Source organism: Aphelocoma coerulescens, chromosome 5 (genome assembly GCF_041296385.1).
Source record: "Aphelocoma coerulescens isolate FSJ_1873_10779 chromosome 5, UR_Acoe_1.0, whole genome shotgun sequence".
NCBI lineage: Eukaryota > Metazoa > Chordata > Aves > Passeriformes > Corvidae > Aphelocoma > Aphelocoma coerulescens.
Genome location: NC_091019.1, coordinates 30903155 through 30931154, shown reverse-complemented (window position 1 = coordinate 30931154; position 28000 = coordinate 30903155). Strand labels below are relative to the sequence as shown.

General features: G+C 38.5%; 1 protein-coding gene across 5 annotated transcripts in view; it reads left to right on the top strand.

Moving 5' to 3' along the window:
- The first annotated feature begins 4997 nt into the window (after window positions 1-4997).
- Window positions 4998-28000, top strand: part of TTBK2 (tau tubulin kinase 2) — an 83119-nt gene continuing 60116 nt past the window's right edge. For 3 of the 5 annotated variants that reach the window (XR_011151383.1, XM_069017452.1, XM_069017449.1), the window contains exons 1-2: window positions 4998-5328; window positions 26638-26797. Coding sequence is in view for 4 of the 5 variants with exons in the window: in XM_069017452.1 (XP_068873553.1) it covers window positions 26729-26797 (69 nt within the window). In the remaining variant the exon portion in view is untranslated. Of the gene's footprint in view, window positions 5329-13082; window positions 13118-24900; window positions 24962-26637; window positions 26798-28000 lie in introns of those variants that run through there. The other 2 variants (XM_069017451.1, XM_069017450.1) reach the window with 2 other exon arrangements.

The window sequence follows — 28000 nt, the reverse complement described above, 5'->3', positions numbered from 1 at the left end:
GCCCATAAGAAACCCCTTATTTTCCAACAAAGTACTTTTGGAACAGGTTGACAAACACTGTCCAGGAGTGTTGTAGGAGGACAGTTGGTCCATCCCTGGAAAAAGGGCTGAACTAAATGTCTCAAGTTCTGCGACTTTTCATTTGCTATTAACTAGATACCTGTTTAAACATCTACAAAACTAGGTAGGAGCTTTCTCATCTTTGGCTGATACTTCCTTTGCTACTTGGCTTTTGCCAGAAATGTGAACTTATCATATGTGTTTGCCTTTCTACTCTTCAGTGAAAGCATTGTTTCCACCTCCATTTATATATTAATTTTAGTTACAATTTTCAACAATTTTTCAATTCTAGGAGTTGGTATATGTTAACTTACTGACTAACCAAACCTGTGAATTTTCCATCTCTATTAAGTCTGGTCATCCTGCTATCTATATCCTCCTTTTATTTTTTCTTTCTTTCTCTCTCTTTTTTTTGCCTGACATCTGACTGCCCAAAATTTTTTCTGGAGCTTTTTCTTCTACTTCTGTAATCAGCTAAGTAGAAACATTATTCAGAACTTCTGACTCAAACAGAAATAAATAAATAACTCCAAGACCCCAAAGTCCAGGCAAGGAAGTTCCAATGGAAGTGCTTGAAACCAATGAGTCTGGACTTTGCAGGGTGAGTCATCTACTCCCATACATGCTTATTTGAAGAAAGTAACAGCAGAGTTCAGAAGTTCTTGCACATTGATAATCATACTGCCCTTCTCCATCACAGACATATGCATCTGTTTGTGTATAGGTGCAGATTTAAATTTTTAAACATTCCTTGAAAAAAAATTAGATCATTCCTTTCAGACAAAAACTACTGATGAAAATTCTCTCATCTCCCTTACCCCACAAAAAAGAAGACTTCCAGGAAAGCAAACTTATTTTTCCATTGCTATACCTTATGAAGCCTATGGAAGCAGAAGTTGGAAGCACTAGAAAGTTGTGTTCCATCTATAGACTTCTCTGGATGGTCTGATTTATTTCTTCAAACAAAAAAGATATTAGAAGTTTATATGTGGGTATTTTCTCATTCTCTGTTCTTTTTTAAATTAAAAAATAATAAAAGATAGAGCTGTGTCTAGTTGGGCCCAGAAACAGTTTGCTGTCACTTTGGTCTTTACAGGCTTGTTTATTTATTTTTTTTAAACTTAGACCAGTTCTATTTATTGCCTCATTATATGATTTAATACTTATTATATTCAATCTTAATAAATTATGAATCATATTTACAATTATTAAATAGAAAAAATATCTATATTAAGATGTAAGAATATCTTTACATGACTGGGGACTGTTTTTCATGTCGTCAAACTTATTAGGAAATTGTATTCATTGACATGCACATACCAGCCCAACTAAATTTTTTTTGTTCACATCTTTCCCTAGCAACTATGTGGTTATAATAAAGTTTGGCCTGGCAAGCCTTTGGAATTCAGAGTAATTTCTGTCAGTAATCCTCCTGCTCTCTAACTTCAGAGTCTTGGTGTGCAGGACTTTTCTTCTTGCAGGCTACAGCCAAGTGAGACATTTAGGATTGAATTAAGACAACACGCTCTGTGGTGGTTTAATCCCAGGTAGCATCTGAGTCCCAGCAGCTGCTTGCTCATTCCCCCACCCTTGCACCAGTGAGAAAAAAAGTGCATAGAAAAGGCAAAGTTCATGGGCTGAGATACAAACAATTTTAATAATTGAAACAAAATATAAAAGATAATAATCATTAGTCACTACTACTACTACTAATTGCAATGAAAAGGAGAGAGAAATAAAACCCAAGAGAAATAAGTGATGCACAATACAGTTGTTCACCACCCACAGACCAATGCCCAGCCTGTCCCCCAGCAGCCATTGGCTCCTCATGGCCAACTCCTTCCCTATTAATATACTGGGCATGATGTTCTGTGGTATGAAATATCCCTTTGGACAGTTTGGGTCAGCTCTCCTGGCCATGTTCCCCTCCATTCTTGGGTACCTCCTCACTGGCAGAGCACAGGAAGCTGAAACATCCTTGATTTATAGTAAGAACAACTCAAAACCAACTAAAACATCTGCCTGCTGTCAACATTATTCTCATACTAAATCCAGCTCTGTACCAGTTACTATAAAGAAAATTAACTCTATCCCATCTGAAACCAGGACAGTTTGCTTTACTGATTTATTTTGCACCACCTGAGATACTTAAAAATCTCCAGAACAAACACAGAGGTGCCCATCTGCTGTGGTTTACAGCTGCTGACTAACAGCTACAAAAAGAGACACATTTTTATATTGAGATAGCCAACTAAAGCTAACAATGTAAGAGCTGAAGAAAGGGCAGTTTTTGGCTTAGGGTAACTTCCTCCAAGGGAAATAAACACATTGCATCTACACTAAACTATATGTACTATCAAAAAAAATGGGGGAGAAAAAGAAAAAAAAAGAAGAAACTAGAGTAGCTCAATTTCATATTCATATTTACATAGAGATTTTAATGTGCTGGTGGTTTTTTGGGTTTGGTTGTTTGGGGTATTTTGGTGTGTGATAAAGATATTCTGCAAGTTTGCACTGACAGAGGAAGTGCTGGTATCTGTTATACTTACCAACATCTCTGAACCTAAAATAGTAGAACAGAAAGCATTGAAGAACTTCTTGGTGTATTTCTGGAGCAGTGAGTTAAAAAAGATTAGATCTTTTCTGTAAGGACTTCCTTCACATAAGTGGAAACAGATTTTCCCTTTGAAAAGTCTCAGTTTTAGTTTATTTTATTCCCTGCTTGACTTCTATTTGAACCATTCAGGTTTTGTCTGCTTATGAAGATCACATGGTAATTTGGAAACTTACAGATCACTGTACTTCAACTGATGATGAAGGAAAGGCTCTTTGGTCTTTTAAAGCTTTCAGTGAGCTAAGAAGACATGTACACCTGGTGTGATTCCCGTGATAATATGCATGTCCATTGTATTAGACAATGAATTAACTTGTGAAGTTCCAAAGTGATGAGAGAAACTATGCCCTGTGGATCTGCAATGAACAGGTAAACAGACAAACCAGATAAACAAGTTTGTTAAGGCCTTTCTGTTCTCTTTATTTGAATCAGAAAATTCTCCTGAGAATTGTACACCTCAGGCAACATGTCAATTATTTGGGGAACAATAAAACACTTTGCAGACAGATTCATATTCACAAGCTCCTCATTACATTTAGCATACAGCAAGTTTTGTTGGCAAAACTTATTTACTTAAAATAAGAGGTGGTTAGGATATTTATCTACCTTCAGTTATAATCTGGGAAGAAAAACACTGTCTACTTTAGAGTGAACGTGAAAAAAAATATTTGTTTGCTGCATAAGAAGAGCTGTTTATCCTAGAATAACTGTCACCTTTGCAATTTGCCTTTAAGACAGATTTGAAAGAATATGTAGTTTCAGTAGAATATTTTCCATCTGAGAAATTGTAAGTGCCTTTTAAAGGTAAGCAAAACCCGTAACTCCATTTTGTAACCCAGGTAAAGATATACTATTGTGGAAAAAAAGGTGCAACTCTTTCCACCTATTACCATCAACATTAGTTCATTTCCATTCACAAAATGAACATTTCTTCACTCTATCAGCTTTGTTATTGACTGCTTTAATTGTTAGGACACATAATACACATATGCATTCACTACATATAGAGAAGCATATGCTTATCACCAGTGTTTATCCACACCACTATGACTGGTGGCCTGCTGCTTGAGGCAGTTCCCTTTGCAAGGGAAGAAGCATCTTCCTGAAGCTGACACTGAGCAACTCGCAACTGTTTGGGTTCATTGCTAGGTTTGGTTCACAGCTCCCACTTCTGGGTAACTCCCCTGTAAACTATCAGCGCTAAAATCTTCCTTTTCATAAAGTAGCAGCAGGAGATACTGTTTCCTAACCCTACTCTTTAACTATGATCTCCTTGTTATGAATGAAGAAAGGGCTTAAATTATTCACACTATCTTCTTATCTGGCTGGCAGTAGGGAAATAAAAGCACCTTTTTTTTTTCTTCCCGCTTAAGGAAACTTCACATGAGGGAAACACTACGGTGTTTTTACTCACTTCATACAGGCTACTGTGAGCACAGCAAATCTGTCCTTCCTCCTTCCCACAGAACAGGTCTCTCCTAGCTGCTGGTCTGCCAGATGGATCCGGCCTCTGGGCTGACACTGTGGCCTACAAACGCGTCCTGTGGGCTGTTGTGCGATGATGGCACCCACCGAGGAGCGCCCGCTCCGTGGCCTCACGAGGCTCGAGAGTCCTGCCTGCAGTAAGGAGTAACCAGTGAGAGCGGGAAGGCTTCCCTTCGAATGCCGTACTCACCTAGGCACGGGACACATCCACTGTTTCCTACTGTCACTGAGCGGAGCCCAGGGGTGACAGCCCTGCTGTGCCCCCGCGGGGGACAGAGGTCCCTGAGGCGACGCCCGGTCACCCGCCTCCCCCAACCCGGCCTCTCCTTCCTCAGCGCTCTCGCCCCACCCGCGGCCGGGCAGCAGACTGCAGCCATCAGGCCCTGGGCAGTCCGCCCAGGTACGGACAGCGCGGCCGAGCCCCGACTGCTGAGGCGGAGGCGGCACCGCAGCGAGGACCCAGCTTCCCCCCCGGGGGCGGCCCTGCGGCGGTGAGCGCCCAGCGCCAGTGCCGGCCTCCCGCACGGACGCTGCCCCTCGGAAGCTCCTCGGAAACGGGAACTCCGGTGCCCATCCCGCGCCTCTGCCCCGAGGCTGCGCAGGGGCGGCCGCGGCTGTACCGGCGCTCGCCGGCTCAACCAACCCCGCACTGCACAGCGCCGCGTCCAAGTGCGCCCGCCCCCGGTGCCCGGATTGACCGCATTGAGAGCCAATCGCTCATGGGAAATCTCCGCAGCTGCCCAATCACCACTCCGGAAATGGGATGTGGGTGGTGCCCCGGCGGACAGCGGGCTTGGTGGCGCCGCGGCCGAGGAGGGGCGAGCGCGGGGGCGGTGGCGCGGGTGAGCGCGGCCGGGCTCCGGCCGGCACTGCCGCAGGGATGGCGGCGGCCGCGGCGAGGGGTTCAACCCCCGTGGGGAGCGCTGCGAGCTGCCCCGTGACCCGCTGAGCGCCCTCCGCCTGCGCGCTGCCGTTACCCCTCCCCGCGGGCCGGCCCGGCTCTGCAGTCGCCATAGAGACCGCGGCGCACGCCATGGGGCGGAGGCTGGGCCGGGGGGCGCCGCTGTAGCCCCCGCCCCGCGCCGCGCACACCATCCCCTGTGGGGCCGGGGGCGCCGCAGGGACTCGCCGCGCCGCCCCGAGGAGCCGCCGCCTCGGCCCCGTTCCAGGTGAGGATTCGTGGTGCTGCGCCGCGGCCGCCGCCGTTACCCCGCGCCCCGTCCCCGGGGGCGCTCCGGCCGCCTCGGCGGGGTGCGGCCCGCGGGCTCTGGCGGCTGCCGGCCCGGCCCCAGCGGCTGCTGCGTGGAAATCGCGTCGCGGTTTCTGTCCCCGCGGGAGAGGGAGTTTGCCCGGCGCGGAAGCTCCAGGGGCCGCTGCCTGCCCCGAGAAGGGCTTATTGCAGTGGGGCAGGACGGGGCGATCCCGTCCGTGGAGTTAAGGTCGGTAGGTCTGGCGGGCTCCAGCAGCAGTCACCGCTGCCCCGGCCTCCACGGAGAACTCAAATTGATAGGCACGAGATTTTTTTTTTGTCCCTCCCACTTGCTGCAAGAAGGCAAATGGTACAGAAATTTACGTGTTCTGACGGCGAAAGATCTCCGTTTTAGAATAGCTGCGTCTGTATTTCCAGCTCTGGGTTGTGGCATGCGTGTGGCGGCTGCTGTGTGGGCACGGCTGGATGGGAAGCGGGCTGTCTGTCGCCTGGCGCTCTAAGTGCTGGAGCCATTAGCGGCACTTGCATCGATCCTTGCATACAGATATGCCTGGCTAGGCCGCGGGTGCGCGCACCACGGCGGTCAGGGGAACATACGAGCTGCGTGTGGAACGGCGTTAAAAATACGTTCTTGCACGTACTTTTAGCTTTACAAAGAGGAAATGGGGCAGCACCTTGCTCCCAAGTCAACTGATGATGTCTGGAGCTGCAGCAGCATCCTTAGGCTTCTGTTGTCACTCTAGAGCAAAAGCAATGAGAGGACAAAGCTCGCTACGAGGTTTGTAACCTCTGGTGTGAGCCAGAACAGTTGGAAACAACTGCTAGTGTGTGGGGATGGGAGTGCAAATAATAATATTGATGTATGATCGTGGGGGCGGGGGGGAATGGACACAAAGGAATGACCCCGGAGGATACCACAGCCTTTTGAGAACCTTCGACCATATTTATAATTACGCTGGAAAGGGCTATAGAAAATGAGTTATAAAATAGGTTGTAGTGGCATTCTTAGTTAGACACTATGTGCAGAACCAGTGTAATTTCAGCTTAAACATTCTAAATTAGTAAGCTATATTGCAGGAATGTTGAGAGCCTTAAAATAAATCGTACTCTATTTATTTATCTTGTTAGCCTCAAAGCATGTGGTTAGTTTCCGTGTTGTGGTTCTGGAAAAAATGAGTAGATTTTTAGAATGCATTCTGTGTAGTAAATGCCATGCCTCTGTTGAACACATGCTAGCTGTGCTTGTAGGTATGGTAGTTCATTTTAGCTGTTGTATCTGAGAAAACAAAAGGTTAGGGCTTATTTTGCTGCTCTTGTTTGATTTTGGTAATGTCTTTTGAAGTCTTAGTTATATGAATTCACGGTACAAAGATACCCAACATTTTTATTTTGTGTTCATATTGTCCAGTACACTTTCTTGATGATGATTCATTTGCTTTACTGTGTGAATTATGTTTAACAAAGTAGTAAAACTTTCTTAACTTGTTAAACCAGAGGTATATTTGTTAACATTTGTTTGGCCTGTCAATGAAATGATATATAGAAAAGTTTTACTGCAATAGTATGTGTAGTCATTTGTCAAAAGTTATTTTGAAAACAGTGCATCAAGATATAGTTTAAAAAATGTGAAGATGGAACCAATTACCCCTAACAAATACTTGGTTCGTCTCTAATATATTCCTGATGTACCATTATTTACTTGAAGCTCAGCATCTTTTTAAGCTTCCTGTTTGGGAAGGATGAGGTTAGAATGAGAAGAACAAATCGGGCGACCGGAATATCGTGACATTGCTTATGTTTAGAGTAGTCACTGTACTGCTGCTGCATACTGCAGGCTCTGGTACTTCTAACATCACAAATTCCAGAGAGGCCTTTCTCAATGTGGCTGATTATATCAAGAAGATTTTTGAGTATGACAGAAGAGAGATATGAGTGGGCTTTTCCTTGTTCAAAACTGGCTTCTAGATGATCAGTTTCTAGCAGTGCTAGGTATTTGTGTACAGAAGGTTAAGCATCTGCTCAGCGTGTGAAGTTGCAGTGTATGGTATATTAATATACTGCTGTGTTTTCTGTTTCAGTGAGGGCTTGTTTATCTATTGGGAATGAATTGGTACTTTACAAAGGAGATTGACAGTTTCTGTGTATTCCTATGTCTTGCCTTGTCTCTTCCTTTTTCTCTGGGGAAGCACTACACAAAGCCTTTGTGTTAGGCTGGAGGGGAGGAGAAACAGCTGCCTTTTCAGTACAAGACACCAGGATTCGTTGTGGTTTTACAGGGATGCGTTGTTATACATGGACCAGCCACTGTCCTTCCTCCCTTGTTCCGTGAAAACACTCACCTCAAGAAACCTGAGCTTCCTTTGAGTAATCTCACAGAGCAGTGTGTTGTGCTGTGGATCTAGCAGATCAGCCTGATGGGCCAGTTGTTAAAGTGTTGGTATTGGTGGGTGAGAATTCAAACATGCAAAATTGCCTAAATACAAGGTGTATCCTAAGGAATTCAAGAGCTACAGTTCACGTGTGTTTAAAAACTGCTTGTCATGAACTTGACTTCTTGGTCATGATTGGTGTGAGAGAAACTTGTTCAAATCTTTTACTTGTTTTGTTTTTGTTTTTGGTTTTTTTTTTCCTGTTTAAGAGTATAGTAGCTAGGGTACTTAAGTGGGAATTGAGCATGTTAATTTTTAGAAGAGGAAATAAAAACTATTTCAGTTTGATAAGAGAGAACAGCTAAATGGAGCAGTTTCATTTTTCTGCTTTCCACGCACTAGTAGAGTGCTTTAATGCTTGTACTGTATTCTCTGTCATGCAGTGGCAGAATAAAAGTTGACTTCCCTCTTTTCATTAGAAATATTGAGTACTTTATATTGTGGCTTTTAGTAACTATATCTTGTATGTTCTTTCAAAATAACTTCTTTGAGAATATAATGTAGTCTTTTACTTATTCTTTACAACTTTATTTATTAAAATTTTAGAGTTAGAATACTCCCCTCTCCTTGCTTCAGTGCTAGACATTTAGTAGTGTGCTTTTGAGGGAATCTACTAACTCGGAGTTTTTTTTAAGCTGCTCATGAAATTGAGGTGCCATTCTTAGCAGTTTAAATTCATAGTCTTTCTCTGTATTAGCTTATAGGTCACTAGTCTTGAAACCCAAGTAGTAGAAAATTCAAGCAATAAAATCTGGCTTTCTTGCACTTCACCTCTTGATCTGCTTGAGAATTCTCTTCCCATTTTTGATATGTTGTACAAGTCATAACATTTGATCAGTTGTTTTTCAAAATTATTTTTCAATTAATGGAGATGAATCATTGAAAACTTGAGAAGTTTTTTGGGGAGAAGGGAAAGTTTAATTTGAGAGGAGTGTGGAAAGGAGGGCAAATTGAGAAACTGAAGAAGTCTTGAGTGTTTTTAACAAAACTGTTTTGTTAAAAATTTTAAAATATTTTCATTGTTATGTTCAGGCATGTTTTTCTGTGGTTCTTGTCCTGTGTGTTTGAGAACTTGTCATCACAGAATTGCATCACTCAAATGTTATTTCATGCTGTTGCTTTTTGTCTGAAGAGATTAGTCAATTATTGAGAATTACACTGATGAGGAACTCTATCCACTAATTCTTCCTTTTGGAGAAATGTGTGTATGTTGCTTAGCCTTGCATTTCAGGGCAAGTAGTAGTTGGAAGAATTCAAGGCCTCTTTCAGGGATGAAGTTTGCCAGATCACTGATGGCATTGGTGAGGAAAGTAATTTTCTTTCCAGTACAAAGCTGTCTGATGTATGAAGGAAGGGTAAAATATGCTGAACTTGCTTTGAGAGCTGGTAAAGGATATCAAGTCTCTTTAATACGTAGCCATATTTTTCTATCTGGGTGTTGCAAAGAGATTTGTTACTTGTTGCAGGGATAGGTTACTGTGTGGAGCTCACATGCGGAAAAACATAAAGGATCAGGTTTTGTGTCATCCTGGTCTGTTTATATAGAAATAATTTTATTATGTTTTTGATACACTTCTCTCACACCTGAAATGACACAAAAATTGTTCCAGTAGACTCATCTGCAGTTAGGAGAGATCTTGCCTTTCAGAGCTCGTGTCTTTTCAGTAATTTGGAATTGTCTCCAGTCAACACCTGCTTATTGATTCTGAAAGGGAGTTTGTTCTGCTCTCTGTCACTTCCCAGATAATTCGTAGATAGTATTTGTTGCTTCTGTCATGCTCTGTCTCAGGATACTAACGTTTTGTGGGGGTTTTAGCAACACTTATTTGATATAATGTTGTTCAACATAGTAAAAATTAGATTGCTTTGTTACATGGTGTGTCAGCAGGATATGTCTTGTAGCTGTCAAGTTTACTTGTTGCCATAGTAATGCTTCAAATTCCACTTGTGGCAAGTAGTTTGACTTCTGAGAAAATGAAGTATGACTCTAGCTTTGCAGTGTTGAAGAATTAAAAAAAAGGGAGGCAGTGATCTGTGAATAGAATATACTTTTCAGCATCAAACTGGTGACTTTTTAGAATGTATTTGTATTCTTGAGTTATATGTTGCCTTGAAATAATTATTTTCTCATCTTTCCATTTGTCAACATCTTGAGTTAAATAGATCTAGAATGGGCATTATCAGCTGATAGAAAATGTATCAGACAAAGAATGACTGTGCTGTTTCTCCAGTTGGATTGAATTGAATGCCCTGTTCATATGTGATGCTTTGATTTTCCATTTCCAGTTGTCTATAAATAAAACCAAAGTATAATTCCCTAAGTCAAGTCATCCTAGAATGAATTGTCATATGGTACTCTGAGAGTTGAAGGAGAGGAATTCACATTGGATCACTATTCTTTTTCTGTGTGAAGTTTAAGTGCTGTTTTGTTAAGCTCTAGAGATTGTTGTAGTAATCATGAGGATTTTGGGTGAAATTAAAATTTTACAATTTTGAGCAAGACAGTGTATCCAGTGAGGAAACCTGTTGAACAGTTCATCTGGTTAGAGAAAATCTTGAAAGAATCACAGGATAGATTAGTATGAGGAAAGTATTGTTTGGTCTTGTGGGAGCTACATGCTAGCTAACCCAGTCAGTTCTTGTCTTGACCTGCCAAGAACTAAGAAATTGATGCTGAAGCTGGGGAGCAAACCATGACCCTCCCACAGTAAAGCAGATGTGTGAAGGAAAGAAGCTCCGTTATTGACTGTCTGGTGATAGTTGTTATTTATTTGTAGATGTACATAGATATAAGAATGTTTTTCACATGTTAGCTCCTGCAGATGAAATTGCACATTACTGTTAAACCAGTCTAACAGTTGGCTGCTTTTTTTTAAGTGGAAAATGATGTTCTCTGCCTGGGCCTTTTCTAGTGCCCGTTGATCTCTGAGCTACACTGAGTCAACTTGTTAACTTGGCAGAGAATGATTGTAAAAAGGGAGTTGTTTGTATTGCTTTTTGGTTGATATAGGTTTATAACTCTTGCTAGGTCATGCTGTTATGTGCAACTTTACCCTGAATGTGTAGCTCAGATAGTCATAACCAGATCCTTTCTTTTACTGTAGCCTGGGTGCTCAGCTGGCAGGTCTTCCTGCCTATTGTCAGTTCAGGGAGGACACAAGAGAAAGAGGAACATTTTACATGAGAAGCTGCTTTGAGGTGATGGTGCACTTTCTTCTCTGTTGATTTGAAGGAAATTTGGACAGGATGCTAATTTCAAGCAGGACATTTCTTCCTGTTGGTCTGATATATTTCATTAGTTTTGAGCCTAGGATACCTCAGTCATGTGGCAGTGCCTCGTATCTTTCCTTGATCAGTCAATTTTCCCCTCCTAATCAAGGAGCAGCTGTACTTTGTCTGGCTTGTTGGAACTGGCAGTTAATACTTCAATTCTATTGTGAAGCCCTGCATCAACATGTAATAGCTCACTGAAGTATATCTTTTTCCTGGAGTAAAGGTTTGAACAGAATTGATTTATGGTCTAAATCAGGATTGTGGCTAACATATGAGTAGCTGTGCAGTGGATGTTGCTCATATTTGGTGTTGACATATTATAATGTGCTCTTATATTCTTTGCTCTGAAACATGTAAAAGCTGAATCTTGGTCTTAATAAATAATAATGTAGTTATTACTACTCTTAACTGTATTATTTCTGTTCTAGCTTCTGGTATTACTAAAAAATGTACGCTATCTACACATATTTCACCCATATCATTGAATGTTTCCTGTTTCTCAGTAGAAATCTCATAATCCTGCTTGCCATGTGATTGTGTATTCACATTATGCTCTTATAGAGTAGAAATTAGTCATTTAAATAATAATTTCAAAATGCAGAAGTATCTCACCACAGTTTAAAACTGAATATGCTCAAAGCAAATTTAATGACTGTTGGTGTATAAAAAAAGAAAATACTTACAATTTGTGTTGATAGAACCGTATTTCTTTCATGTAAATTCAAGAACTTAGAGAATACTGTTAGCAGTGTAGTGTTTTTACATTTTGCTATTATGGTGTCATGTGTAACTGTTTCCATATCTAGAAAATTAAATCTGCTCTCAGTCAGTCTGAAGTAAAACTTCTGGTTTTAGACAAACTATTTGTATAGCTCAAGTGTTCAAACATTCAAAATATACAAATATATGAGGTTATAGGTCAACAATACAATCCGGATTATTTCTGTAGCCCGGACTTTAGTTTGGAGAGATTTGGAATTGAATGTCTTTATTTACGTACAGCCAGTATTTCTTAAAACATCTAACACTGTTATGCAATGCTTTATATTATTTAAGTAAGGGATAAAATGAAAGCCTGTAAGGGTTTCTGAGAAACTTTACTCTTTTGTTTTTAGGAATAATTGTACATTTATTTGGAAGATAGTTAAAATCTGATCTTGCATTGTGTGCTCTTCTAATATGTAGGAAATTCTTACAATTTTTGAGAGTCTCTTGACCCCCGTGTTTGTAATACATAAACGTACTGATTTTTATGCCTCATCATTCTGCCATGTTTTATATTTTCAACTGATCCCAGTAATGTTTTTCGTGAACTTAAGACAGTCCCAGCAAACTAAATGTGCACAGGATAATTGTATTTTCATAATGAAATATCCTTGTATAATTGACTTTCAAAGACAAAAACCTCATCACTTATCTCAGTCTAACTGTGTGAAGACCAAGGGAATTGTGATTATTGAGGCTAACTTTGTGTGTAAAACCAGCTTCCCTAGGACTTCCCTGAATTACGTGTGCTAGCTGTAGTCAAGTAAGAGCATATAGTGTAGAAAATCATTGTTTGGTCTTTTAAGAATTGTCAGTGGTAAGGAATCCACTGAAAGAGTTAATGAAGTATTCTGTTAGTAGAGTATCTTTATTAATGCAAATTAAAAATCTTAGAGATATTTTTGTGGTTTAAGGAATCTAAAGATTCAACCTTTTTAGTTGTATGATTTGTGTGTCAGAATGAAGATCTTTTGCAATTTCCCAGACTAAAGCAATTTTTATTAGATAATGTGAAGGAACTGAGCTTCATAATTTTCACATACATATTATCCAGTGTTCTAATATTTTGGTTTTCTGTATTTTTTTTTTGTTTGTTTTTAAAAAAGGTCTTTTCATGAAATACCAACACCAGAACTGAATATAATATTCTAGCAGCAGTCCTCCATTGAGGAAGTAGAGGTATTATGGGCTTAGTATTTATTTGCCTCTTCATCCATAGTTGTTATAACTTTAATACTCCATCAAATGCATATATCAGAAGTAACTGATTGCCACACCATGGTAAGTGATGTTTCCATTTATTCTTTGCTCCTTGATGGATAATGTCTTCTTTTATCTAAGCTGGCTCATGTGTAGTTTGATTGCCGTCTGTTTAACCAGTTGATGCCATTTGTCCTTTACCACTTCCTGATCTCTCTACAAACTTTGTAATTCTTTCCTGAGTAAAAAATGTTTCAGTATTAAGTAAGAAATGGATTCCTATGGGAGTAATTAGATATTTGTTCAGTCAACTGACAGTTGTATTTTGGGACCTATTATTTAGTATATGATCTATTTATTTTCTAGCATTTTAGTTTCTTAAAAAGAGACTGTACTGTGTGATATAAGCTTAGATGTCTTACAAAAGTGTAAGTGCCATAGAACTATTATCCTTATAGGCCAAACTTGTAATGCCATAGTAAAAAGTTAGTTTGATAGGAAGGGAAACTTAGTTGAATGGCTGTAGTTATAGTGTCTTCCTTTAATTCTTTAATAGTCAGGTCCCCTTATTGGACTGGAATTGATACTGAGCTGATGGCCCATAGTTACCGAGGTAGTTTCATTTATCCTTTCCAAACGTTAACATCAGTTATCTGCTGGAGTGTTCTATGTTTCAGGAATCTTTAAATCAGAGATCTCCTTGAAAATTCCTATTAAGATACAAGTTATTCAAATGCATCCGTCTCAACCTGTCTGACCTGGTAGCATCTCACTAATATTTATGATGGACTGGAAGACGCAGCGTCGTGGCGGCGGGGCCCGGGGCGCTGCCCGGCCTGGCCCCGCTCGCTGCCCGGCCGGAGCTGGCCAGGGTGCTGAGCCGCCCGGCCTGAGCGCCTGGGTGCCCGTGCTGCCGACAGCCGCCCAGGCTGCGGGCAAGCGCTTAACTGCTTCGGTGCTTGGAGAGGGCTGCCACTGACTGACAGGAGCGACTCGTTTTCCCATGTCACTGTATCCTGGGACATGCACGGATAATCTATATGCCTTTGCTACTTATACCAGAGAAAAACCTCTACTGTTTAAGTTTTCCCAGAGCCACAGCTTCTGGCTTTTTGACATCTCCAATCATGCTAAACTTGTCATCAGGACCAAATTGTTTGCTGTCAAAATTATACCAAATGCAGCTATACCATCCGTGAGCAAGGGATATAAACCTTTTCCAATGCACTTCTATGAGCAATCACTGTGCATTATGGTGAACTTTCAGACAGTGTATAAAAGGCTAAAACATTGTTCTACCTGCAGCTTAACAATTTTTACAAAACACCTCAAGAGAATCCAATAAACAGCCTCCGAAGATGAATCTAGGGAGTAACACTTAACATCTATAAACAACTTCCAGCTTATTGCAGGTATTAGTTTCCTTTTTTCCTCTATGACCCACAAATTCCTGTGTCCTGTCTATTTGTCCACACCACTCATTTATTTTTTTTTATATACTTTAAAGATGATTAGTGATAGCACTGGTTTAAATTATTATTAAGCATACCCCTCTCCCATTACTTTAGTAATTCACTTTTAAAAATATCATGCCCATTTAGTGTTAGGCTGTATTCATTTGAATCTCTAAGTAGCTACGTTGCCAAATTTGCTGCTATTTTTTGTAAGTAGTTATGGTTGAAGACATGAATCCTCATTGATACAAAGTTCTGCATTTCTATAAAAAGTATTATATATGTATATGTAATGTACATGGAATAGATATGTAAATAATGTAAATATATATGTGTATATAGTAAAAACACATATACATGTAATGTATAAATATAGCTATGTATTAAAAAGTGTGTTGTCATATTCTTTTTAACTAAGTATGTTACCATAGCAGTTTTATAAAAAATACTATGTTTCTGATTCCCTGAGCTAATGTTTGCTTTGATGCAGTTATACCTGGGAATCTTGAACAGAGCAGAAGCTCGTTGATGGCCACCTCAGCAATTATGAGGAAGTAGAAACAAGAAATGTGAGAGAAGCACAAAGCTCTTTGAATGCTAGCACCTTCCTCCTTCTCCCCTTTTCCCATTTAATTCCTTTTCCTCAGGCCCTTTCTGGTGAGAGCTTTAGATGCCCTTCTGCTGTGCAGCCTACATGACTCTCAGGCAAGAGCTGGAGTTTCTTGACGTGGTTTCTATTCCATGTAGTGTGAAGTCAAAAGGCTAGAGCAGAGAGTCAGAACTAGTAAGTAATGGAACCTGAAAGAGGCAGCTGTAGATATATTAAAGGCAAAAATAGAAGATTAGTTTATTTATTTAGGCTTCATGTGTGTGAATTGTATGTTTTAGTCTAAACATGGTGACAGGAAGTAATTTCCATGAATTGTGTTTTTTTAAATCCTTGGCATGTTTTGATAAGCTTGCTTCATTTCTTATGCATCACCATATGCATGGCAATTTTAGTTCACACACAAACAAAAAAGAAAACTAACTAGTTGACTGAACTATTTTAATATTTTGAGAGCATGACTATTGCTCTATCCATGAGTGCTTTTTTCTCTTAAAAGTAAGATGTAAGCCTCTCACATACTTTTTTTGATTTTTCAGCTTTAAAATTATTACTGAACAATTGTTAGTGGTTATTGAAGTCTTACTTACTAGCTGCCAGAATGAAGCAAAGCTATTGGATGGAAGCAAATTAAAAACACTTTTTTCAATTCAATACTGGAGCCATCAACACTTAAAACTTCTGAAAATGCACCTGAAACTTGAATCTCTTCTTTTGTTCCCATCACCAGCTACCAGCTCAACAAAATTTCCAGGAACAGATTGTCCTTTTGTCAGCCTTGACAACAGATAGTGACCAACAAATGGATTAAAAAGCATACTTTTGCTCTGCTTTTTTCTGCATGCTGTAGGGTCTTGTATGGTTTTAAATATTTAATGATGTGGTAAAAGCCCTTCCCCTTGGGGAAGGAAGTTCTGTGTCGCTAGAAGTGTGTGATCACTTCTCTAGCAAACAATGTAGAAATCTTTATATAATTCTTTCTTGTATGTAAGTAGCGCCATATCAAAAATAGGTGTATATATGCTGAATGTAATTAGGGAAAAAAATGCCTTAATCCAGAACAAAGAAAGCCTCCATGGTATTGGATGTAGTCAGGATTTGCCTCTAATGTGTTTTCTGTGGGAAAGGTAGAATATTAGAATTTAGTTAAAATTCAGAGATTCCTTATGAAATTATGTTGAGGAATATCCAACCAAAACTATTTAGAAAAGTGAAAAGAATGTTAAGAATTTTGAACATTTTATCTAGTGTCAACAAAATTATGGGAATTCTTGTCCTTTTTTTCAATAACCACTAACAACTTATTTTTGGAAAGATGTCTAAGGATAAGTACAAAACCATGGGTAATATAAATTATACTTTCCTCTAGTTCTTTTCCATTTTTTAGTAAGGGACTTTCTGCACTGAATATACTTAAAATGTATTTTCAGTAACCCACAGAAATTTTCTTTTTCATGTAGTTGACTGTTGCCCACTTCAACCATTGTAAAGTTTTAGCATTCACAGTATCCTTTGGCAAGAAGTTGCACAGATTAGTTTGTTCTGAGTCTGGCTCCTGCTGACCTATTTTGATTTTTTTTTTTGGTTCCTTTATTAAATGACATCATAAATAGCTGATTCCTGGCCAACCTCTCTATCTCCTAATGGTTTTGTAGACCGCTGTCAAGTACCCCTCTCTACTTCCCACCACCCCTTGAAAAAATTGTAAGTCATTACTTAATGTGGAAATTAGTCTGTATCCCTGACTATCTTGTTCTATTTTCTTATTTTCTGAAGTTTTTTTTTTTGAGGTAGGAAGGGCTAGAATTGTATACAATACTCAAGGTATTAGTGAACCATGGATATATACATGATCTTCATGTTGTCATCTGCTTTGTCTGAATTCCTAACTTTTTTTTTGACTGCTATTTAGCATTGAGTTGCCATCTTTTCTTACTGTATGTCATAATAACAAGATCCTATTCTTGATTTCTAATAGTTTCTCATATGTTTAATGATCAGTTAGGATTATTTTTCTGATAAACATAATTTTACATGTACATACATAGAACCTCATTTACCATTTTATCTCCTGGTTATACAGTACCATGAAGTCACCCAGCAGTTCCTCTCAGTTGTCCCTTTAATGGTTTAGATTGGGACTTTAAAGATCATCTAGATCCATCCCCTGCCATGGTTGCCAGGTTGTTCAAGGTCCCATCCAGTCTGACTCCTTCTTTTAAAGGAGCATTGTGTTTACATACCCAAGGAATCCATTCCAAATTTGAAAGCAAGAGCTGTTAATGATCCAGATGGAAGATCATGAGTCAGGTTTTCTATATGTGAACACTTTGTGCAAAAATATTTTTTTAATGGAACCTGAGTGAAAATATTGATCTTAATAAATGATAGCTCATCAGCCTAAAAAGGGTAGCTCTCTGTGCTGTACTGTATATTTACAGATGATCTAGACAAGATGCAAATACTGAAATTACATAGTCTGGTGATACAAGGGTATTACAATTAGCAAATATGAAGATGGAAGAACTGGAGAAAGACCTTGCTACTCTGAGGTAATAATGAATGAAAATTATCATAAAGCAGTTCACATAGGATAAATAATTTAAAAATTTACAGCAATGAACTTACTTTTTTGGAATGTGGTCTTGCAGGTTCTGTGAAAATAGCAGATTAGTGCTTACTAACGATGCTAGCCTCCACATCTCAGAGGGGATATTGTAGAACTGGAAAAAAGCACACATGTGGTGATCAAAATCAGCAAAAGATCAAATAGTTGAAGAGCTAAATGAGAGGGCACATGGTAGTGGTGTATTCCCTGTGTAGGACTGAAAGGTGAACAGGGAGCAACTGTACACTGCCTTCCTGTACAGGGGTTAATGAACCTCAAATGTAACTAGCAGAAGACAAATGGAAACAAAGATGTGCTTCCCAAAGCATGGAGTTAGGTTACAGTTTGCTTGCAGTAGAGTGTTACGGGTGGTAAAGTTTTCATGGTTCAGAAAAGTTCTGATGAACTTGGAGACAAAAAGTCTTAAATGCCATCTTTGGCTCTGTTTTGTGTCCCTGCTTGCTATATCCCCAGAAAATATTCTGGCACGTGTGATCATATGCTTTCTGTGTCCTTGCATTTCTCCTTAGATACCCGCTGCTGGCAATAGTCAGGAACAGAAGATTGGACTAGGTGGATCTTTGGTCTAATGCAGCCTGTCTCCTCTTCTGATTAGCTGTCCATGCTATCTGCTTTTCTACTGCCTAACCTAATTTTTTCCTGCTGCAAATTAAGTTGATATTTCTGGATTTGTCCCAACTTCAAATGCCTTTGCCAAAGTTCCCTTTTGATTCTCTAATACCTGTCTTCCATTTCTACCCTTGAAGGATCTTGGATTAGGAGCTCAAATTTCAGTCGCTGTTGCTTGAAGCCATCTTGAGCTGCAGCTATAAAACCAGTGCATATTCTGACTAAGCCACATTGTTTACTGGAGCTCCTGTACCTTTGTAGTTTCCAGCACCAGTATTTTTTAGGGACAAACTGGTTAGGCAGTCTTAGATGAGATACCCATCTCCTTTGTTGTTTTGTATTGTACGTGTAGATTTGATGTTGCCTGAGCCCATGTGATCATTGTGGAATATTCTGTGAACAAGAGAGACTTCCTGGCACTGTACAGAGCCTCTCTCTACTGCTGTGCCAAACTGAACATAAAGTAGTAACTCGTACTGCCCTGCTGGCAGTATATTATATGTTTATTCACCTGCCTTAGTGCCACCTTCCTTCACCAGAGCCAGACACCAAGCCATTTCCCACCTCTCCTGTCATTTGGCAGTTCATAAGGACCCACTTATGTGGCTGTATCCTTCCCACAGGTGCTAGGAGTGTTGACATCACTACTGATTTGGTCTTAGCATGAATGTCTCTGTGGTTTTTCATCTTCTCTTTGTGCCTGACTTTTTTAGTGCTCTTGATCTGCTGCTGGAAAGTACAACCCTCCTTGAACAACTGAGGTATTTCCTGCATAAACTGTAATGTGATGGTGTGTCTTTCCTCCTTAACTCTTTCAGGGATTGCTGTGCTGTGTGGTAGGATGTGTGTATGCTCCCCTCATTGAGGAGGCCTGTCAGAGTTTGGTAGATGTCCTGCCCTATGTGGACTCACTCATGTTCCATCTTCCTGTCAGCTAGGAGTCATCCTGCTTGGTGTAGTAGTTGCTGTCCTCATTTCACACATTAGCAAAAAGAAGAGCTACTGTATTTAATGAGATGGAATTACCTATGTATGCACAGCCAGTGCCCTCTCTTCATCACAATGCTGCAGCAGATTTAATTACGTGCCCTGAAAATAAGGATGCTAAGAGATGAGACATTACAGGCTGAAAAAAGATTTTTTCCTCTGTTCTTTTTCCTGTTCTGCTTAGCAAGCTGTTAGGCCTCACTCACCATGTTTTTGTGATGTGCTTTACTGATATATCAAGAGAATTTTCAGGTTTTGTTCGTGAGGTCCAGGTGGCTTCATGGCTGGTGCTGCAGCCTGAGCACAATGCTGTGCATGCAGTCGTGTGTCTGCCAGCTGGGCTGCTTCTGTGCTGCTGGCAGCCCTGTTGATCACTTGAATGCTGTCAGTGCAGACAACATTTTGCTATTCACATGCCATCTAGCTGAACGTCTCTTCAAAGTTTCTCTGCCAATTTTCTTGTACTTTAAAAGAAGTTAAGTGTTATTCCCAGTTGTAATTAGAGTTTGCCTGAACTTTACTTCTTCGGGTTAAGCATTTTGCTGTATATATGCCCTTGCATCATTCTTGCACAGTCCTTAGCAGCAGCTCTTCTCCTCTGTAAATTGCTGCATATCTGCTGCAAAAAGTTTCATAGGCTTTGGAAAAGTTCTTCAGAGCAGTGTATTGCTTGCTTTCCTGTCTCCTGTAGTTGTGCGTTGTATGCATGCGTTGGACATGTATGTTTTTCTTTACTGAGAAAATTGATTTATGAAATAATAGATAGTACTAGTGGAGAGGTCAATAGTTTGGAGCATCTTAAAAGATCAATTTATGCTATTCCTGGTATATAAAGTTAGTGACATTGATGATGAGCTATTAATATTCTGGGTAAGAGGATAGGTGACTATTCTGACATTTCAAAAAACTGGAAGCAAAGATTTTAATTTTGCTGATAAATCCAGACTATAAGTAGTTTGATATTACAGCACTGTGCCACCATTTGAAATATCTTAATTGTTTGACTTCAAGCTGTCTTTGTTGAAAACCACACTTCACTACCAGTTTCCTACAATGAAAATTTTCCTAGGATCTTGAAAAATTGTTATTGCAAAACCTTGTATAATTAAGGTAATTGCAGATCTCACTTTCCATTTTCATGCTTCTTTGATGAAGACTTGACAAGTAAAACAAATTTTTATAGCAAAAATCCATGCTTCTAGATCCATTTAGGTTTGTTGTCAATACACAGCAGTCTTAGTGAATCTAAGACACAGAAATACAGCTTTTTTTTTTTTTAAACAAGTGACACTTTTAGGGTTTTACAATTAATTTTTGAGTAGTTAGTAAGGCTTCACAATCCTCTTTTTGATTTGGAACTCCCTCTGAGTTGTGGAAAAAATTGAGAATAATGCAGTGTTATTTGGCATGAATTTAACTTCTCCCAAGGGTTAGGTTTCCACATTAGTATTAAAGGCTCTGCACCTGAGATTGAAGTTCAGCAACTGGTTTGAGTTGAAAGCAACACAGTTGTCCAGCCTTTCCCTGCAGCTGACTTCCATTCTTTCCTCTTTTTCTGACATAAGTCTTTGTACTATAGTGTGACAGATCAAATTAGGGATTTAACTCATACATCTGAAAAATACCATGACAAAAATGTCATGGATTAATTAGGGTCTTTGATTTATGACACATTCTAATTCTCCCTAACCAAAATTTTCTGGTTTTCTATAGGTAATAAAATACATTCTGTGTTTCTGATAGGCGCCACAACCATATAATCTCTCCCTGTCATGCATATACAGATGCTGTCCTTTCTCTATGGCAAGGTATAGGGTACCCTTTATCTCAGTTTAGTCTGATTAAGAAACAGTGAACTTTACTTCATTGCAAATGCTTTTAAGTCCAATTTAATTTTCAAGTTGTAAATTCTATTTTGGATTTGAAGAGGGTTTTGTATGCCTAAAACTTGAGTGGTTTTGCTACATGTGTTAGTTGGTTTAGTAAAAGATAATACACTCCTTTGACAAACTTTGCTTTGCTTGGGTTTTTGTCATATTTTGGTACTGAATTCTCTTGCAAACTGAAAATAGTGTAGTAGCTTGAAATATATGTCTTTTAAAAATAAGATTTGAAACTAAACATTGTATTTTTAACTCTGTCTTCAAACTGAGAAAGTATCACCACCTTTGTAATAACAACTGCAGAATTTGCCAGAAGGAAATATAGACTCTTTGGCAGTAGCACACAAAACAGTTGGGAGCTTTTCACACCTGGAGTCTGCAAGTGGTGATGAGTATTTTTGGCACCCAAGCGACTGAGAAAGGGAAACCTAAAATGACATTATTTCTGTGTTGAATTTTAAAAAAGATTTTTTTCACAACCAGTACAGTTGGAAATTTAAGTCGAGGTCTTAAATTCAGTTTTCTCACTGATGTGGAGAATGATGATTTTCCAAACACCAGCTTTTAATAGATGCATTTAGAAAATATTCAGGTTTAAGTGTAGGATAGCTTTTTAGTTTGGATGTTTGAATAAATGCACTTAAATAATGTCTATCCCTAGAATTAACGATTTGAATATGTTCTTAGCCTTTCTAAGACAGTGGACTTTACCGTGAATGTGGTGAAATTAGGATCTTTAAACATTTCCTGCTCTGATTTTCTCTTTATGCTGGCCTTTTAAAATTTTCTTTGTTCATTAAGTTCTGGTTAAAGAACTGAAGTTCATTAAGTTCTTAGGTAGTTTCCAGCTAATTTTCTAGTTTTTCAAATGAGCTGCAGGCAGGCAGATAGAGCTCGTAACATGCTTAGAGAGTTCCTAATAGTAAAAAGTTGATACTATTCCATAGTGGAGGCAACAGGACATGCATTCCTTTCTATGGAACAGAAATAATCTTCTGTGCTCACTTGCTTTGTCCTGGAACTTACAGTACCTCCATTCAGCCAAAATTGTCTGTGCTACTTTCTCAACCTTAGATCTGAATTTAAGCATCTGTAAAGGCTGGCAAGTAGAGATTGCCTTCCATTTGAGCTATCTCTAAGGGAATTATGTACGTGTGCACAGATTACATGAAAGGATTGCCTTTTTTTTTGGGAAATTTTGCTCTGTTGTTTTTTAATACTATATAATCTCTTAGTGTACTTGAATGGGGTAAATTAAAGAAGTCATTTGTGGGGCTGATTTGTAGTTAAAATCAGTTAAATGGATAGAAGGGTTTTAAATAATGGGTGTTGTTTGTATGGTATTCTGGACATTAGCATTAATGCTCCTTTACCTGTTCTTATTTTATCCTGTGATCAGTTCCCAGCAAAGGCTTATGTTAGGGAACAGTCTATCCTCATTGTGTTGTCCTAGTTACTCCATGACCTGTCATCTGGAAATAAATTTGACAGAGGGCTAATTGTCTTTAATTGTGGTAGTTCAGTTATCTTGAAAAGTTCCTCTGAAGTGATAAACTGATCTGAAAAGAAAACTGATGAGTTAATGAATACAGAATTTTATGAGATATATTGCAATTAGAATGGCTGTTACTTTTTTGGGAGAATTACAAAGAAGTGTTCGTGGTGCTGAAAATAGCCTTACTGCCACCTATAAAACTGCACTGCTAAGGGATTCATCTGGTGAATGAGTAAGGGAAAGCTTGCACCTTAACTGTGTGTCATTAATTATTCATCTGCTTCAGTGGAATACAGAATATGCTGGAGCTTTTAAAAATTGTTAACAGCATTGTAGGCTGTTAAAGAGCTATGCTGAAAACAATGTATTTCAGTAATACAAATGCAACTGTATTTGCTTTAGGAGTCCTTAATTCATCTGTGAAATTTGGAATGGGCCGAACAGTCTGAATTCAAATCCTTTGAAATTCAGAGAAATTTCAGTTTCAAGCTTGACCTGAGAACCACCTCCAAAGAACGCATATTTATGTCTGTCCAAAAGTCCTTCAAATGTAGTCCTCTCTAATAATGTCCTTTTGTTCCGTATAAATTTGGGGAAGGTGACTGTAATCTAAATTGCACCCACTAGAATACACATTATCTGTTATTAGGTAAGGAATATAAAGATATTTATCCACTGCAGTACATCAATAATTAACAGATTTGCAGACTATACAGTATTAAGGCCATTAGAGAACACATCAGAGCAATGAAACTCTGTCTAGATCAGATTGTGAATAAGGTCTTTAGAAACCATATTCTTGTAGCAATGCCTGAGTGTAAGGATGGAGGTGTATAAGCATCTGATAAAGTTGTGGTTTAGCAAAAGTATAAAGCAGTTTCAGACTTAAATTAGGGAAATCAGGCTTCTACCATGAAGAAATAATAAAAAAATCTTTTCTCCATATTAGGAATTGGTATGATAGAGTGTAATTCAATGTGGATATCTAACTCAATGTTGCTGTCCATACCACAAGAAGAATGTGGAGCAGGGAAAGGGGTTTTGAAGGAGGATCATATAAAAGACCCATGGTTATGAAGGAAGGCTTAAAGCTAAATGTATCAATTGACAAGAGGTTAAAAATATATGTTTAGATGTTTAAATGAGGTGAAATTACTGGAAATGGAATTTGGTTACCAAAACTGTAACCAAGTCCTGTGGTAAAAAGTTAAAATTAAACATATTAAATCTTGAAACAAAGCAAGTTGGGCTTATTGTAAGGGAAGGAACATACTGGAACATGTTAGCTGTGAAGAACATTTGGAGTCTTACATATTAGTGTGTGCTAATTCACTGAAAGAGGTTGAAGTTTTGAAATGACCTGATCAGATAAAGGTTTGGACCGATTTCAGACCTTCTGGCCTTGAAATGTGTCACTGAATCCTCCTTCTACTTTACTTGAAGTCTTGAAAAAAACCAGGATTCTTCAAATTGACTTCAACATGTTTGTAATGCTTGCAGTTGATTGTTAAGCTTCAGGAGGAGCCTAGCACCTTGTCTTCAGGGGCTCAGGAGAGAACTTTTGCCTCCCATGCATGACAGTTCAATGGGTCCTGATGTTTTATTGTCTTGAATACCTGTTACTGATGATATAGAATAGACATTGTTGCTTTTTAATGATCTAGGATGACAAGAGATGTAACAAGAGATTAGTGTATTAGAATAGGATTAAGAAATTGTGTACAAATGAAAATTTTGTTACTCTGGCCATGCAGATGTTACATACAGTAATAGAGTTCTTCTATGACAATTCTTAAAATACAGGTTCTTTGTTTGTATGTGTTGTACCTTTGCATTCTGGGCTGGTTGCTGATGCTCTCTCAGTACACTCAAGAATCCATGAATGAATGGTGCTCAGAAGTACTTGTCAGAGGTGTGACTATAAATTGTAACTTCAAATGTATTAAAAAAAAGGTTAAGTATCAAATTGGGAATCAGGTCAAGGGTGATAGCAGTAATAACAAAAAACTCTGAACTGTCATATCTTCGATTTAATAAAGTGTCTACTTTTCCTACAGGTGATGAATTTTGCTCATGTTTGAAAGCTTCATCAAAAATCTTACTTGCAATTTTAGATTTTGCTCTGGTGAGATGAATAGTGTCTCCATTACTTGTTTTAAGCAAATATCAGGAAAAAATAAACCCTCTTGAAGTCCCAGTACAGACGTGAACAGTTTATTTGTGAAGACCAACCCTGGCTTTGGTGTAACTGGCAGGTGATGGTAAGAGAACCAAACATTTGAGTTAGGGGAAAAACCACTATATGTGCTTTAAGCATGTAATTTGGAAATAGACCTTTTCCCCTTCATTACTGCCTTTTCATTTTGTCTTAGTTCCTGACTGTGTTATGATAATTCTGTTAGAAAGGACAGTAATTACAGTCAGTGGTTAGTAATGTTAAAGGGGTTCACATAAATGGCTCTAGTTCTATTTAGAATTTTGAGCTTATCTGCAGGGGAGAATTTACTATCACCAGTAGGATTTGAATTGGTTTAGTTCAACCTGATTAAATTGCAGGATGGATGCTGTTACTCAGAACACACAATCTTAATTTGGTTTCCCTTCATTTGTTAGAATTAAACCAATTTAGGCTGTGTATTCTGAATGAGCACTCCTTTACAGGCATGTAATCCACTCTCACTGGGTGTAAATTTAGATCCTCAACTAATCCAGATTAATATTTCTCCAGAGGGGTCTCTTTTATTTGGAGGTGGTTCAACTGTCATAATGTACAATTGAAGCAAAAAGGCATAAATGTAGTATGAAAAAGAAATATGAAAGAGCATGAAAAAACCCACAGTTACTGTTGTGTCAAACAAAGGTTTGTCTTAAAAAGCCAGGTTGTTTAAGCAGCAGAGTGTTTCTTAAAAAACATAATTTAGTCCCAGTAGTAAACTTGGCATTTAGCCACATGGAGGGCCATACTGCTGATTTAAATCAGAATGGTTTTACCAGTTTTGCATACCGTTTTTGTGTTGATTCGGGGAGAAAAGCATTATTCACTTGCAGTTTATGCTACTTTGAAAGCAATAGAAATAACCTAAAGCAAATACAGTTTTTGAAGAGTATTGTCTTAGGATAAGAGCATTTATACAAAGAGTTACACTTGTATAATTACACCAGTGTAACAATAAGCACAATTCTAGAAAAGCTCAAAGAATTGAAATAAGCTTTTAATTGGTTGTAGTAGTTGCTGATGGAAGCCATTACGGATATATTAATCTCCAAAGTACAATTTTTTATAATTCTATCTATAATCCAATTTAGCAATGATTGCTAAAACCAGAAAATTAAAAAAATAAACTGTCCAAATTACCATAGACAGGGTTTTTTCCTTGCCAAAGACAGCTGTTTATAGCTTGACATAATTGTACTTTAGATGTATTTAATCATAAGTAATCCTAGCTATGTGAAACACATTGTAAAATGTGAAGTAGTCTGTATGCAATGCAACTGAAATTTAAGTATCTATTTTTAACATTATAATTTTTGGTTAATATTATTTTAAGGTTGTTATATATTACTATTAATTAATTAAACAATTATTTAGTAAGTTATTAATTAGATTTTAAAAGGGATTATTAAAATTAAGTTTAAATGTAATTATGCCTTGCAGCAATTTGAAACTGCTTGTGGAATATACCTCTGAAAATGTTTAAGTTCATTAGTTCTATATTGAGATTGGTATTGGAGATTTGAGAGAGAGCAGGTTAAAAAAAATAAGGAAGGATATCCTTGAATTTTTTTCTGTACTGGAAACTGTTTGACTAAAATTTCAACGTTAGTCACTATGGGATACAAAAACTAGTTAAGGTGCTGGGTGAGAAACACAACTTTTGCTGTATTTCTTCTTACTCTGTTAATCACTGAGATCCATTATTGTGCTCTGTTTCTGCAGTAACTGGTTAAATGGAAGCCATTCCTGGGATCTGGATGGTTTCTACTGACGCAGACTTTGCATAGCAGCTCCATTGCCTCAGGAGGTTGCAATGAGTGGAGGAGGGGATCAGCCTGACATCCTCAGTGTGGGAATATTGGTCAAAGAAAGATGGAAGGTGGTGAGTATGCCTTCCTGCAATTCTTTTTCCTCTTTGAGACGTGTTTTTAAAAAGAAGTGGTTTGTGCTTTGAAATTAATTTGAAAATTCTTGTGAGATACATTTTGCTCTTAATACTTACATTAAATTGTGAATGAGCTTTGAAGCTACTTGTTTCTTTTACCCTACTTTAAAAAGAAGTGATGAAGATTTAAGGTAGGTTATTTTTCTTTTCCCTGATAAGGACCTAGGAGAGCTCTTAAATCACAATGTAGTGCCTGATCCAAGCACAACTGGAAGAGCACTTTCAGTATATTGAATCTGATTGGCCAGTGATTATGTCAGTCCATTTTGGAGATCAGTCAGATGCCCTCTCCTGAAACTAGTATGTTTGTGAGATATGTTAGTTCTTATAGGAAGATCTTTCAGACTTTGCTGCTCTTCCTTTTGTTTGTTGGATTTTATAGCATAGATTTATTCTCAGATGATTCGTATTCATTTCATTGTGTGCCAGCATTGGCTCTACCATAAATAGCTCTGTTCCCTTTTGCTGTTCATATCCTTGATTTGCATCTTGAGGGAAATAGTATCCATTTGAAGCTATTTTTGCTGGGAAAAACAGGCCTTTTTTTTTTTTTTTTTTTTTTTTTTTTTGCTTAGAATTAAAAAAAAAAGGGGGGGGAAAAAAGGCCAGTTCACAATAGAGCCTTTGGGGCATCTGTGTGTGTGTGTAGTAGGCTGTGAATGGATTCTGAATTGGTTGCTTTATGTTACTCCCCTATTTCAAGATTTTATTTAGTACTGTAAGACTGAACATAGAAGATACAGATTAATCATTAAGTTCAAAGTCTTAAGAGAGAATAATTTCAACTGTCTTGTGCCCTATCTTTCATTTAAATATGCAGGAAGCTGATACTAACTTTGTATAGGAAATCTTTGTATTTCCTTTTAGGTAAATAGAACCTAAATAGCTATCTCTGGAGTATAAATATTTGTAAAATACCTTCTTATATTTGATCTCAATACTGCAGTGAAGTAAAAACTGAAAGCATAGTCTCGAATCAGATCAAATAGTATAAAATACCATTAATAAATAGATACTAACATACTGATACATCACTATCCACAAAACTACTCAGTTGTCCAATGTGTGCAACAGTAGCCCTGTTTTCTTCAGGTTTCTTTTCTTTCCTATGTAATAAAGACTGCTGATGAGGTAAGTGTC